The 15,909-nt window shown below is 40.0% G+C and overlaps 1 protein-coding gene across 4 annotated transcripts in view; it reads right to left on the reverse strand.

Moving 5' to 3' along the window:
- Positions 1 to 534: 534 nt before the first annotated feature.
- The window catches only part of hecw1a (HECT, C2 and WW domain containing E3 ubiquitin protein ligase 1a), a 98,766-nt gene continuing 83,391 nt past the window's right edge, over positions 535 to 15,909 (reverse strand). For all 4 annotated transcript variants that reach the window (XM_083543844.1, XM_083543845.1, XM_083543846.1 and 1 more), the window contains 10 exons: positions 14,440 to 14,546; positions 14,081 to 14,195; positions 13,839 to 13,952; positions 13,001 to 13,153; positions 12,615 to 12,713; positions 7,339 to 7,468; positions 7,046 to 7,192; positions 5,712 to 5,826; positions 4,834 to 5,032; positions 535 to 1,858 (listed from right to left, as the gene is read on the reverse strand). In XM_083543844.1, the coding sequence (XP_083399970.1) occupies positions 1,747 to 1,858; positions 4,834 to 5,032; positions 5,712 to 5,826; positions 7,046 to 7,192; positions 7,339 to 7,468; positions 12,615 to 12,713; positions 13,001 to 13,153; positions 13,839 to 13,952; positions 14,081 to 14,195; positions 14,440 to 14,546 (1,291 nt within the window). In that variant the 3' untranslated portion in view covers positions 535 to 1,746. The remainder of the gene's footprint in view (positions 1,859 to 4,833; positions 5,033 to 5,711; positions 5,827 to 7,045; positions 7,193 to 7,338; positions 7,469 to 12,614; positions 12,714 to 13,000; positions 13,154 to 13,838; positions 13,953 to 14,080; positions 14,196 to 14,439; positions 14,547 to 15,909) is intronic.

Below are 15,909 nucleotides of genomic sequence, written 5' to 3' on the forward strand. Positions count from 1 at the left end.
TTAGAAAGGTGTACACATTGAATACGCTGTAAAACACTGTAAAACATCTGATCACATCCATGCTGATTAAAAACAATTATAATGAATCTATGAGATAAATTGGTGTAAATCCCTAGTTCTTACACATGGATATCTCTGTGGGCTCAATATATTGCTTTACATAATAATGGATTACAATGGCTGAAGCGTGCGGTGGAAAAATTATGTTAACTCCAAATGCACTGCTTTATCAAGGCTCCTTATGTTCATTGCATATTCCATTTTATTTCTTAGTCCTGGGCCTGCAGTTTGGCATAATGGCAAACATTGGCATATTTCTAATAAATACTAGTATAAGACTAATATTCTGGTTTAGGTTTATCTGTTTTCTTGGCTTTGCATATAGATCCTTCATTCATTTTCTCCCGCTTATCCGTAATTCGGGTCGCGGGGGCAGCAGTCTAAGCAGGCCCCTGCCTTTGACTGCTGCCCAATCCTCACAGCACCGTCCCTTACGGTCCCTCCTGCAGGTGGTGAGCCCACGGGAAGTGCATATAGATCTATTTGTTTTATTTAAAAGACAAGTGAATGGGAATGAAAGCAACACAACCATGCCTTCCACTGTGCATCGGAATCATCTGATAAATTACCCTCAGCTTGAAAGATCACGAAAGAATCCCTGAGTGAACACACTCAAGACATACCTTTGAAATTGAAATACCAGTGCATTTAGAAAAGATTAGGATGCTAATCTGGGTATACAGTAAATTCCCTTACATCACCCAGAACATCCTGCTTCCTTTGTACCTCGGTATCTCCTTGAGTAAAAGGACAATGACATAACATGGAGTAAGGTCGTAATTGCAGTCTGCCAGGCTACCTGACACATGGACCTCAGTATGGGGGATACATATTTTGGTAGCCCCATCAGATTATTTGCTGCTAGTATACAATCTAAAGTGAATAATTTGGGATTCATAATCCTTTCGTGTTCTCTATATAGACTAAGGACACATTGTCCAAATACAGCTGCCTAGTTGTCTAAGTGTGTGCATGTAGATGTGAAAGTTCTTTCCATTTTTATGATGTCATCACTGAGACCTTGTGATATAATGCACCAATCAAACTAATAGTTCCTTTTTCAAGCTATTCATAGAAATGAGATTTTAGCTTTCCGATTTAATACTCCATCCTTCTGACAGTGAATAAAGGTTAGAGATGGGATCTCAGATCCAAACATTATTTAGATCATTGTAGTTAGGTGTGTGCACCTCTTTCCTTTATATGGTCAACTTGAACTCATGTATTGTTAGAAAAACAGGGAATGTTCACAGAGCTTTGCCTGGTATCAAGCAAGTCAAGGATGTTAATAAATGTCATGTCCTCTTACAGTATTAAGGCCCTTAGATAACTGCACATTAGGTGGGCTTTATTCTCCATGCACAATAACAGCGTATCAGCAAGATAATGTTAAAAAAGCCTCCTTATAAACATGAACATTAGCATTAGTCAGATATACTACATTGTAGGCTGGATGCAGGTTTTCACTACGCACTAGTACTGGATTTCCCTGTCCCTCATCCCCATAATAATACAATATATACAATAATTCCATAACATACTTCATGCGCTTTCAGTTAAACACAAAAATAAAACAAAAACAAACCAATGCTAAGATGGATTCAATTATAAAATTGCAGTCTCTTAAGGATATGGTCACTTAAAATCAGTTTATAAAATATAGTCTCTCCGTTTTGCAAGAACTTTTCATTCCAGACCAAAAGTGCTCGTCTCTTCCACAGCAATTAGCAGTTTCTCATACAACATGGTGTAGGAAGGGTATGGAGGCAAATCCAGACGGTTAAAGCATGTGTGAGCCCTGGGAGAAAATGAGAGGGGAGAAAAAAAAACACAAGGTCAAGGGTCAAATAAGTCCATTTATGCAGGTATGCACTTCCAGAATGTCAGAATTCTCTTGGGCATTTAAAAAACTGCTCCCATCAATCTTTCTCTTGTTATGTAAGAATGAATGACTGTAAAAATTCATTGCTTCTCAGGTTTTAAATCATAACTATCAGTGTGTACAGTAGTTTGCATTAGTATTTACACCCCTATACATTTTCCACAACACAACATGGAAATTAAAATGTACTTGAATGGGATCATGTCATTCATTTTTACAAAATAGACAATATTGAGGTCCTGTTGCAATGGTGCTCCATGAAGGTTTTATACTAACTGGGGTTAAAAATATATGCAATCAACTTTTTTAGTTATAAAAAAAATAATGCAAACTATTTAAATTTCACAATGAAATCCAATAGGGGAGGTGGTAGCGCAGTGGTTAAAGCTCTGAGTTACTGATTAAAAGGTCACGGGTTCAAGCCTCAGTATCGCCAAGCTGCCACTCTTGGGGCCCTCGAGCAAGGCCCTTAACCTTCTGTGCTCCAAGGGGCACTCTATCATGTCTGACCCCAGCTCCTAATATCACTGGAATATGCAAAAAAAGAATTTCAATGTGCTGTAAAGTACATGTGACAAGAGGGGAGTGGTAGCTCAGTGTTTATGGTGTTGGGTTACTGAACAGAAGGTCAGGGGTTCAAGCCCCAGTATCGTCAAGCTGCCACCTTTGGGCCCTTGAGCAAGGCCCCCTAACTCTTTGTGCTCCAGGAATGCTGTATCATGGCTGACCCTCCACTATGACCATAGGTTCCAAACAAGCTGAGATATGTAAAGAAAATAATTTCAATGTGCTGTAATGTATATTACACCTGTTCTATAATCTGTAAAGAAAAAACAATTATTATAATACATTCCCTCATATTGCACTTATTCAGCTTAATCTGTGCTGATCCACTTCCATGCATTGCCAAACACAAGTCGGTTCTGTCTGTGTCAGTGAAATATGAACTCGGTGCAGCATTGACTGCTGATGGCCGCTCGTTTTTTTGATCTGCCGCCTCTTCCTTTTTGTCGGTGCAGCGCTACGAAAAACAACATTTCAAGGTGAAACTTTAGATGCATCAGGGAAAGCTTTTCAAATAGGCAATCTGAGGATGACACACTCTGTCATCTCAGGTAACATTATTTAAAAGTCTAAACCATGTGATAAGAGCGGCTTCTTTGAGGCTAAACGAACGACTGGCTCGCTAAATTTTTCCCAAGGAATCATCAAAGAAATGAGGCCAATAAACAAAACAACGATTCAATTTTTTGATCCCTTGGATATCTCCAAAAGAGAAGATTTTGTAAAGAGGTTGGCATGACTTCAGTAGGAGGTGGCATGATGAATACACTTCTTATTCCCATTAGTATTCGGTAATCTGTTGCTTGAGCTCTGACCTGTTTCACATAACACTGTTGAAAGCTGTATGGGGAATAAATAGAAAACATCTTCTAAATAATATAAATAAATAAAAAAAACCTGACATATATATATAAATTTCATCCCATTTCAAATTTGGTTTCCATTTGATGTTATGAAATTGTCCACTTTTCTGGGAAGATGTTCCAAATCTCTGACCAAATCTCGAACTCCATTTGCAGAAATGCAGACCCAAACTTACAGGAAACCTGCACCATTCTTCACTGATCATTCACTCATTATTCTACTGTTCTTCAGCCCTTCAGCAAACAACTTATATATATACTTCTTTAAGGCCATAAAATTTATTTGGGACATTCTGAAGATTTAAACTATGATTTAGAACAAAGTGTTTTTGTGCTCATGCTGTGCGTGAACACTGTCCTGAAGCTAGAGAGGACATGTGAGAGTGATTCAGCATGTATCACACACTTAATATTATCTCAAACACTGCTGGGCTAGGAGCTATTTGTACTTCATTGGGTATGACTGAGTGGGTGGTTTTATGGATAACATTTGTCACTTATTGCACAAACTACTGAAATTTAAAATGTGAACAGACATTGTACAATATATCCCCCGTTTATCACGGTGGTTATGTTCTAAAAAAAACGGACCTCACCCCAAAAATGATATTTTATGTATACAGTACTGTACTGTATTAGCATTGGACTTCATTTTATAATCAATAATTATATTTTTATTAATACATTTCATTATTTGAACATAAAACTCCATGAAAACAATTCCTTACAAGTTTTTCGGTCTATCGTGCTCTCCATGAGAGATCGAGAAAATCAGCCAAACAAATTAGTTATGTGGCAAATGCAATGGCGCGATAAAACGGAGGCACGAGATTCGAACCACGGGAAAGCGGCGTATTACTGTGTTACAGTATTGCAGAGATGCAGCCTGTTGCAATGCAGAGTGTCTTATTTTAATATAGTTGTTATTTCTAGTAATTTCTTTACCAGAATCAATCTCTCTCTCTCTCTCTCTCTCTCTCTCTCTCTCTCTCTCTCTCTCTCTCTCTCTCGCTCTCTCTCAGAAAACTCATAATGAAAAGCCAAAATGATGATGAATCATGAAAAGCACAATGGGTGTTTTAAAGCATTGATGCCTTCTTTCAAATATGTTAAATAAATAACTAAACAAAAAAATTTCAACACAATTTTTTTAATAACACTTTTAATAAAAGTCATTCATTGTTAGCTATTATAGTGTATGAGCTGTTACTTTAGAAACAAAAACTTGACTTGACTTGACATGCAATATATATTAATTTATATGCTTCTGCAGCAGATTTTGTCACTAACTGTCAGCAAGGTGACACATACTGTATCTGAAGGCTGAATATTCAAGACTTTTCTGTATCACTGGAATGCTGCTGAAGCCCTAAACACGAGGTTTATCCTAAAACCTTATCTTAACAAACACACCATACACCCCCAGGAACCTGGTGCTTTAATGGGAATGTTGTTTCTGTGTACCTGGGTAGAGAGCTGATCTTGCCCCATTTCTCGATGCAGAAGCGGCGTGGGCCGTTGCTCCCACGCAAAGCTGCAAAGCCCTCATATGGCACGCTGGACGTACCCGTCACAAACTGCAGCAAACGAAGCCTCTGCTCATTGTTGAAGTGCTCCACCACCGCCCAAAACCAACGAATCACGATATGTCCGTCATGGTAGCCTGCATGGATTAATTTATTAAAAAACACGTTAGTCTTTTGCACCTGTCAGCATGACTGAAAAGTATTACATGACCTTGTCCCTGAAAGGTTAGTATCGTGTCAGAAATATGAATGAGGCCATTCCAGCACTAAGGCTTAGATTCAAAAGAATACTGCTGAGGTTTGATGATCAATGTCATAAGTTCCAATTATGGCAATAAACTGTGAGTGAGACAAACAGCTGGCTTGTTTTGGCAGCAAAGGTTGGACAAAAGTGTGTAGGCCTCCAGATTGATTGATTGCAGATGTCTTGAGTAAAATCGGGTTAAATGGCTCAAATGGAGCAGATAATTAGCACGGGCAATTAAGAGCTCAGGCTGTAATATGGGCCAGATGAGTGTTTTGGCAATCCCACCACAGCGCTCTAGGAGGTTAATGAGTTATGGATGTTTATGAATATTTCTGGCTTGGAATGTCTTCTACTAAAGCTGACATTTAGACAAGTAATAAATAGAGCACACAACTGGGCTTTTTTAACAGCCTTACTACTGTATTACATCATATATAAATAACTTCAATAGTTAAATGACAGTCCTTGGTGACACATCAGCACAATGTCATATGACTTACTCAAGATGTATTAGGATTACATGCCAGCACGTCAATGCCGATATATTCATTGTAGAATCATTCTCTCACCTCCTCTATATTCTGTGTTGGACCTCCAGTCATTCAAGTCAATTTCTGCTGTTCCTGCAATGACCAGCTCCAGCTCCCGTGCATCGAAAACAGACACCAGACGTGAATCTATTACCTGATTGAAAACACAATTGGTGCAATCAAGCATTCCTACATGAAAAAGATTCTAGTTTAGTTTCTAAAGAGTTTCAAGTCGGGTTCTATTATTGAAAACTAATATCAATATTATCTGCTTCTTTCGGCTTTTCCCATTAGGGGTCGCCACAGCGGATCATCCGTCTCCATACCCCCCTGTCCTCTACATCTGCCTCTTTCACACCAACTACCTGCATGTCTTCCTTCACCACATCCATAAACTAATATCAATATAATGTGTGTATATAATATAATATAAATATATATAATATATTATATTATATTATATTGTATTATATTATATAATTTATCCATTATATAAGGAATACCAAAAAAAAAAAAGAATAGGATCATGTTCTCAGATATTTATGCCTTTTATATGACAGCAATCTACTAATGCTAACCAATAATAAATCTGTGGGAAATTACTAAAATATTCAGTATACATGTATGTGCAGTATATAGATATATAGTATATACAGTATATAGAGTGACAGTTCTCAACCCAATTTTAGTAGTTTCAACAAACTCTTTAGATGTTTTCTTTGCCTGATGCAGACTAATAATTTGACCCTTCTGAAACAGATTAACATCTTGTCCACGACCACAGGATGTGTCTTCTGACATAGTTGTTGAAGAAATGAGAATCTACTCACTCACATCAGTTATATATATATATATATATATATATATATATATATATATATATATATATATATATATATATATATATATATATAATATTAGGCTTTCAATCGATTATAAATAATTATGTATAATATGTATAATTTTAACATATTGTAATTAAAATAAAAGGTGGAAGTATTTACAAAAATGTCATTTAGTATAGTGTCTTTCACATAGGTATAAGTTTGTATCATACTTTTAATTATTTCATTTTAAACATAAGGTATATCATTGGTATTTATTATGTAACAAACATCTTTTAAAGTATACTTTATAACCATTTCCAGGTAAAAGATGCACACTAAAAGTACAACAGAATTAACAACAAAGAACAGGTAACCCTCATTTTAAATTAATATACTTCAGTCATATGTACATCTCTGCCCCTATATTATTAATTAAATACCTCTACCAAAAACAAAAGACTAACTTAAAATTTAAGTGGTTTTTACTACTGTTGTGTGAATCTCACTAGTAATGAACTGTTGGTTGTTCAAATGCACATTGTGTACCTCGTAGAAACCCCGAACCAAAGCTTCTGTCTGCTGCACCACCCCTCTCTCCACTCTCCACTTGGCCATTCTGTCAATGTACTCCTTCTTGTTTTTCTCTGTAACCTGAATGTTGGTTCCTCCAGACTTCAACTCTCTTTCAGTTACCTGTATACATAAAACACTGTTCTAGTTATTTACTCTGGATTGTAAAACTGTTTGTGTTTGCTGTAAATAAAATGTAAATGTCTAAAAAGGAAAAGTCATTTTAAATCAGATGTAGCAATAACCCGATTGGCTGAGGCATGTGGTACCTGTCCGAAGACTTCCTCATTCACAGTGAAGGTCAGGTCCAGAATGTCTGTAATAACATTGTCTTTCATCCACTGCAGGCTCTGATGGAACTCCTCATCCAGATACTCTAAATCGCTCAGATCGGTCGCTCTGCCCAAGATAACACACACATGAAATGTTTGCATGCAATTACTGTAGAATTTCAATTATATTCTAGGCAGTCCAAAGCTCCAAATAACAAACTAACATGAATGGTGACAGTTAATATATACAATGTTTAACCATCCATCCATCCATCTTCTCCCGCTTATCCGATGCCGGGTCGCGGGGGCAGCAGTCTAAGCAAAGATGCCCAGAATTCCCTCTCCCTAGACACTTCTTCCAGCTCTTCCGGGGGGACACCAAGGCGTTCCCAGGCCAGCCGGGAGACATAGTCTCTCCAGCGTGTCCTAGGTCTTCCCCGGGGTCTCCTCCCAGTGGGACGCGCCCGGAACACCTTCCCAGGAAGGCGTCCAGGAGGCATCCGGAACAGATGCCCGAGCCACCTCAGCTGACCCCTCTCGATGTGGAGGAGCAGCGGATCTACTCCGAGCTCCTCCCGAGTGACTAAGCTTCTCACCCTATCTCTAAGGGATCGCCCAGCCACCCTGCGGAGGAAGCACATTTCGGCCGCCTGTATCCGGGATCTTGTCCTTTTGGTCATGACCCAGAGCTCATGACCATAGGTGAGAGTAGGAACGTAGATTGACCGGTAAATCGAAAGTTTCGCCTTGCGGCTCAGCTCCTTCTTCACCACGACAGACCGGTACATCGACCGCATTACTGCAGAAGCTGCACCGATCCGTCTGTCAATCTCCCGTTCCACCCTTCCCTCACTCGTGAACAAAACCCCAAGATACTTAAACTCCTCCACTTGCGGCAGGAACTCCCCACCAACCTGAAGTGGGCAAGCCACCCTTTTCCGACTGAGGACCATGGCCTCGGATTTGGAGGTGCTGATTCTCATCCCAGCCGCTTCACACTCGGCTGCAAACCGTCCCAGTGCATGCTGAAGGTCCTGGTCTGATGAAGCCAACACGACAACATCATCTGCAAAGAGCAAAGACGAAATCGTGTCGTCACCAAACCGGACACCCTCCGACCCCTGGCTGCGCCTAGAAATTCTGTCCATAAAAATTATGAACAGAACCGGTGACAAAGGGCAGCCCTGCCGGAGTCCAACATGCACCGGGAACAAGTCTGACTTACTGCCGGCAATGCGAACCAAGCTCCTGCTTCGGTCATACAGGGACCGGACAGCCCTTAGTAAAGGGCCCCCGACCCCATACTCCCGGAGCACCCTCCACAGGCCGCCGCGAGGGACACAGTCGAATGCCTTTTCCAAATCCACAAAGCACATGTGGACTGGTTGGGCAAACTCCCATGAACCCTCCAGCACCCTGTAGAGGGTATAGAGCTGGTCCAGTGTTCCACGGCCTGGACGAAAACCACATTGTTCCTCCTGAATCCGAGGTTCTACTATCGGCCGTATTCTCCTCTCCAGTACCCTGGCATAGACTTTCCCAGGTAGGCTGAGAAGTGTGATCCACCTATAGTTGGAACACACCCTCCGGTCCCCCTTCTTAAAAAGAGGGACCACCACCCCGGTCTGCCATTCCAGAGGCACTGTCCCCGACCGCCACGCGATGCTGCAGAGGCGTGTCAGCCAAGACAGCCCCACAACATCCAGAGACTTGAGGTACTCAGGGCGGATCTCATCCACCCCCGGTGCCCTGCCACCGAGGAGTTTCTTTACTACCTCGGTGACTTCAGCTTGGGTGATGGACGAGTCCGCCTCTGAGCCCTCAGCCTCTGCTTCCTCAATGGAAGATGTGACGGCGGGATTGAGGAGATCCTCGAAGTATTCCTTCCACCGTCCAACGACATCCCCAGTTGAGGTCAACAGCTCCCCACCTCTACTGTAAACAGCATTGGTGGGGCACTGCTTTCCCCTCCTGAGGCGCCGGACGGTTTGCCAGAATCTCTTCGAGGCCAGCCGATAGTCCTTCTCCATGGCCTCACCGAGCTCCTCCCAGGCCCGAGTTTTTGCCTCGATAACCACCCGGGCTGCAGTTCGCTTGGCCTGCCGGTACCCGTTAGCTGCCTCAGGAGTCCCACAAGCCAACCAGGCCAGGTAGGACTCCTTCTTCAGCTTGACGGCATCCCTTACTTCCGGTTTCCACCACCGGGTTCGGGGATTGCCGCCTCGACAGGCACCGGAGACCTTACTGCCACAGCTCCGAGCGGCCGCCTCCGAGCGGTTCATGGGAGCTCCGAGCGGCCGACAATGGAGGTGGAGAACATGGTCCACTCGGACTCAATATCTCCGGCCTCCCTCGGGATCTGGTCAAAGCTCCGCCGGAGGTGGGAATGACCCTAGGAGCTATGTTGTCCGGGGCTATATGCCCCTGGTAGGGTCTCCCAAGGCAAACAGGTCCTGGGCGACGGGTCAGACTAAGAGCGGTTCAAAACCCCTTATGAGAGATACTACATCAGGGACCGTGACGTCGCCCGGTATGGCGCAGCCGGGGCCCCACCCTGGAGCCAGGCCCGGGGTTGGGGCTCGTATGCGAGCGCCTGGTGGCCGGGCCTTCCCCCACAGGGTCCGGCCGGGCTCAGCCCGAAGGAGCGACGTGGGGCCGCCTTCCAGTGGGCTCACCACCTGCAGGAGGGACCGTAAGGGGCCGGTGCTAAGAGGATCGGGCAGCAGTCGAAGGTGGAGGCCTCGACAACCCGATCCCTGGACACGGAAGCTAGCTCTAGGGACGTGGAATGTCACCTCGCTGGCGGGGAAGGAGCCTGAGATTGTGCGTGAGGTTGAGAGGTTCCGACTAGAGATAGTCGGGATCACCTCTACGCACGGCCTGGGCTCTGGAACCACACTCCTCGAGAGAGGATGGACTCTTTACAATGTTTAACCATTTACAATTAATGTATGACTATAAACAACACAATCTTTAGTTACGTTTAGTCTAAATATAACGCTTTACTGTATGTTCTGACTTTTGACGAGTACCATAGACTCGAAACACATGAGGTACAATAGTTTTTAGTTTGATGAAAGGAGTATAATCCCTTTTTTTTTAACCTATAATTTTTTAATATTCATGCTTTGTTGTAAGTTCGCTATTCAAAACAAAGAGGATCAATAATATGGAAAACATTTTACAAATTTCACCACAAACTGCAAGATGATAATCTTTGTCTAGATTGAAAATAATAAAAAAAATTAACAATAACCAGATCCATAATGATACAAAGGTTCACTTTTTGCGCAACTTCTAAACGGCTTAAGCTAATATACAGTATGTCAACATAATAAAAAAAATGATGGGTGTTAAAATTATTGTGTTAAGAAGGCATTAACACAAATAAATTTTAACGGCACAAATTTTATTAACGCACGATTAATGCAGTGCACATTTCTGTTTGACCATTTTCATTAAAAATATAAATAAATAAATATAAAATTTAGGCAAAATTAAAACCTTCAACGCAACAAAACTTTTGAAAATTCTGAGTTTTAAACTCAGAAATTCCCTTTTTTTATTTTTAATCCCATATTGGCCCTAATACACCATCGTATTATATGCATTATTCGTATTATATTTCCTTGATAGGAAGACCCCATACAAATAATTAAGTTTTACACACAAAACATTCAAGTTTATTTCTCGTAAATTTGTGAGTTTTAACCCAGACAATTTTCAATTTTTTTCCAAGAATTTTAGTTTTTCTTAAAAAATTTCAAATTCTCAAATATCGACTTACAACTTGCACATTTAGAGTTTTAAGTGCAGAAATTCTGTTCCCCTTCCCTTCCAATTCTTAAAAAAAAAAAAAATAATTTATCCAATACAGTATAACCCTAACACGCCATTGTAGAAAACAGACAGGGGGCGCTCTCTGCCATCTCTGTCATCTCTCTTCACAGACACATAAATAAAACAATCTGAATCTCAGTAAATACTTGCATGACATACATAACAAATATATGTATAAAAAGCTTAAAGTGTCTACTAAATAAACCAATTCACATTAAAACAAATATTTCCTGATTATGTAATCCATATGAAAGTTAGAAGAGGTACAGTTTCTCCGGTGTCACCTCATTAACCGTCCGTGTGAAAACATAATTTACGTAATTTAAGACACCAAATTTACTTTAAAACATTTACAAGAATATTTTGTCTTCATGCTCTATGTAGGTAATGGTTTCACTAATAATAAACATCTTCTTCTTTTTTCGGCTGCTCCCATTAGGGGTTGCCACAGCGGATCATCCGTCTCCATACCCCCCTGTCCTCTACATTTGCCTCTTTCAACCCAACTACCTGCATGTCTTCCCTCACCATATCCATAAACCTCCTCCTTCCTGGTGGCTCCATCCTCAGCATTCTCCTACTGATATACCCCGTGTCCCTCTTCTGCACATGTCCAAAGCATCTTGTCTCCAAAACATCCTACATGTGCCTCTAATAAACTTGTTTCTAATCCTGTCCATCCTCGTCACTCCCAACGAAAATCTCAACATCTTCAGCTCTGCTACCTCCAGCTCCAAATCCTGTCTTTTACTCAATGCCACTGTCTCTTAACCATACAAGCAGACACACTTATATCAAAAATCACTCCTGTCACTCTTCTCCACCCACTCCACCCTGCCTGCACTATTTTCTTCACTTCTCTAACACACTCTCCATTACTTTGCACTGTTGACCCCAGGTACCTGAACTCCTCCACCTTCTCCACCTCTTCTCCCTGCAACCGCACCACTCCACTGCCCTCCCTCTCATTCACACACATGTACTCTGTCTTACTCCTACTGACTTTCATTTCCCTTCTCTCCAGCACGTACCTCCACCTCTCCAGGCTCTTCCCAACCTGCTCCATACTCTTGCCACAAATCAGAATATCAGCAGAAATTACAGTACACCAAAAAGCACCAATAATAAACATACGATTGCATAAGGCATACATATTTGTCCATGCCCATGTTGATCAGAGTATTAAAAACTTAATTTAAAAGTTAAAAAAATTATTAATGTGATTCATTTAAATTAAATATTTTAATAAATTGAACACCCTACTAAAAAAATTTAAAAGAATCCCAAGTACTCAAATTCCCACCCACAGCATAATAGGCCAAGGATCACAGGATAGCAAACATTTTGGAAAGTCCTTGACCAAAATTATTATTGAATTAATCATAAAACAGGTGATATAGCTGTGTTTAATCGGCACTTAGTAAAAGACTCACAGTCTGAGGAGGGCTTTGTAGAATGGCCTGGTGAAAAATGCATCCAGTAGGTATTGATGAATCAATGCCAAGCCCAAAATACGTCCACTGAAGCGGAACCTGTGGGTCAGGATGGCATTAGTAAACACTCATAGAACACTTAATGCTTTTATATAACTTGACTTACTCAGGTACTGAACCTGGCACTTTTATCAAACGAACACATGCCTATTTTTAATTTACATTATATAAAGTGTTAATACACTGTGATATTAAGATGCGTCCTGATTTGCTTTGCAGTCAGCTGTCTATTAGCATATAGAAATCCAAGAAACCTATTGTTGGTTTTCTTTTTTTTCAACTTCTATTTGGTTGAAAAGTAAGAAAGAGAGAATGGTGTGACTTACCACTCTAGATGATTCTCAACGAAGGCAGACATGGGGCTAATCTGAACAGTGTATGTATCGTTGGCTGAGTATTCAAACAGACCATAGTATGGGTTAAAGAGCTCCTGAGACAGCAAAAAGAAAAACTCTCTCGAAGGCCCGCTGTAGTCCAGCCTATACGAGACAGATGAACAAAGAAACCAAGTGACCAGCACATTTTATTACTAGCAACATATACAGTATATTCGAAAATATTTAAAATATATATTCATTATAATCAATAATACCACCAAAGAAACACTGTTAAATGAATTTTGCAATGTATGTTAGATTCCTGAGTTTAGCTAAACTTTACAAAACATTACACAGCATATTTTTATGATTCAGTTCTTTCATTTAAATGCAGCTGTGTTTGCAGAGCACAGGATGTAAAAGATATCGCGGCAGAGGAACTGCCATAATCTTTTATGAAGTAAGGAAAAGCTGAAAATATGTGGCAGTTGGAAGTCATTGCATAATAAAATGGAACAATCAATTATATTCATATATGCATTTGTACACTCTTTAAAGTTGGGTTTGGTGAGTTGTGTAGCATCACAGGGTGGTAAGTAAAAATAAAATTTTATTCGTTCCACAGTGGGACAATTTTCTATTTGTAGATAGATAGATAGATAGATAGATAGATAGATAGATAGATAGATAGATAGATAGATAGATAGATAGATAGATAGATAGATAGATAGATAGATAGATAGATAGATAGATAGATAGATAGATAGATAGATAGATAGATAGATAGATAGATAGATAAAGGAAGGAAGGAAGGACACTGGAAGTACTATAAAGCCACTATTCATACCCTTCTTCTCCCACAAATGTGATGTAAAGTTTATTCCTCTGGAGCTCCTTGCGTGAATAAGCCATCACATGATTAAAGGTGCCTTCAAGTAGGTGCTCTCTTCTTATGATCAGCCTTTTCCAAGACAGATAGATGTTTATTTCAAGACAGCAGGCAACTCTTTAGGTTTGCTTTAATTTTATAATGTAAACATCATGCACATAACCCCGATGTCAAACACTTTCACAAACACACACACATACTTGATTTTTCCTGGCCCTTGGCCATAGCCCTTAGCTTCAAGCTTCCTGTAAAAATTGCGCAGTTTGGCTTCAAAGTCCCTGCGATATGGAGCAGGTGCCCTGGCTCTCTGCAGTCCTGCCAATACAAACACAGTGTTAGCTCCAGGTTATGTGCCTGAATTAAATTATTCCTAGTTGTAAAATATTCACCATACAAACTGCTCAGAATGTCAACAGAGACAAATTATATTCTGGCTTCAATAATGGGTTTTGTAAACAAAATCATTCCCCTACCTTTATTGGCAAATTCGTGCCAGGTTTGCTAGTAGTATCGTTAATCTACAATAGGTTTACTTTTTTAGAGCAGAAAATAAACACACCTGGTGAATTCTGGGGTGAGGATCCAGGAGAGCATCTCGGGGAGAAGTTGAGGCCAGGATGGAATGGATGAGCCGGGATGTATGACATAATCTCCTCTTCAAACAAACTGCAGAGAGATTTGAACAAGTGATGAGCCCAGGACAATTTAGGATATAAATATGATGTCCACTCTCATATTATGTGAATGCTGTTTTTCTGTCTTTGTGTACTTTCTTTCGGCTTCTCCCATTAGGGGTCACCACAGCGGATCATCCGTATTCATGATCTGCATGTTCGATTTGGCACATGTTTTTATGCTGGATGCACCACATCCTAATCACTAGACCACCAGGGAACCTAGTTTTTCTGTCTTTGAGTAATTACTGTATATTAAATCCTTAACTATTTACTTCAACCATTTATTACAACCAAACTACTACTTGGATACTGAGTTTTTCCTACTTTTTTTGTGCCCTTGTTCTTTTTCAGTTTGTAAAAGTTTAACACTAAACATTCCATTGTTTGTGTAAAATAAAACAACAAAAAAAACACACATCAAACATATTAATATGTAGAACTTAAAAAGCAAATCTTAATCTACAAATGTTTAGTTATATGCCACTACAATAAAATCTGTTTTCTTTTTACAGAATGCTCTTTCCTTTCATTTTATTAGAACTTTAAATGGAACCGGGAGTCTGTGGTCATTAAAGACCAAAATTAATTTTCTGGCAATACTAATCGAGGATTTGGCATAAACAGTGTGGTTAAGTAGGACACATGGTAGCATACTGTCAGGGCACAGTGAATCATGGTCTCTATGAAGTACCAGGAGATGTTAAATGAAAATCTCTCTGCCAAGAGGAAATCTCTGCCAAGAAGCTACAAATGGGTTGTGCGTGAATCTTCCAGCAAGACAATGCACCAAAATGTACGTCCAAATTCATACAAAATTGATTTCCCGGCCACAGAAACACAAGGACATTTATGCAGCTTTGTTATAAATATACAACACCAATTTAAAAAAAAGTTGTGATGCTTGTAAAATGAACATAAAAATAGAATGCAATGATTTGCAAATGGCATAAACCCATGTTTTATTTACAAGAAAGGAATAGAACACGTAAAACGTAAAATGTTTAGACCAAGAATAAGATCATTTTATGTACTGTTGATATATACTTATACATATTCAAAGCACTTTCATGTTAAGGAACATTATTCTGAAGTGATTCCACAATTTGTAGATGCAGTTGTTTCACAGACTGGCAAACATCTGCCCATCTTAATTTCTGAGAGACTCTGCCCCTCCAAGATACTCTTCTATACCCAATCATGTTACTGATCTGTTGCCAATTGAATGTATTAGTTGCAAAAATGTTTTCTCCAACTGTTTCCATTTAGTAACACTTACTTTTCCAGCCTTTTGTTGGCCCATTCCAACTTTTTTTAAACGTCTTGCGGCCATCAAAACTGCTTATATTTTTCTT

The sequence above is a fragment of the Silurus aristotelis genome, assembly GCF_946808225.1.
Source record: "Silurus aristotelis genome assembly, chromosome: 1".
NCBI lineage: Eukaryota > Metazoa > Chordata > Actinopteri > Siluriformes > Siluridae > Silurus > Silurus aristotelis.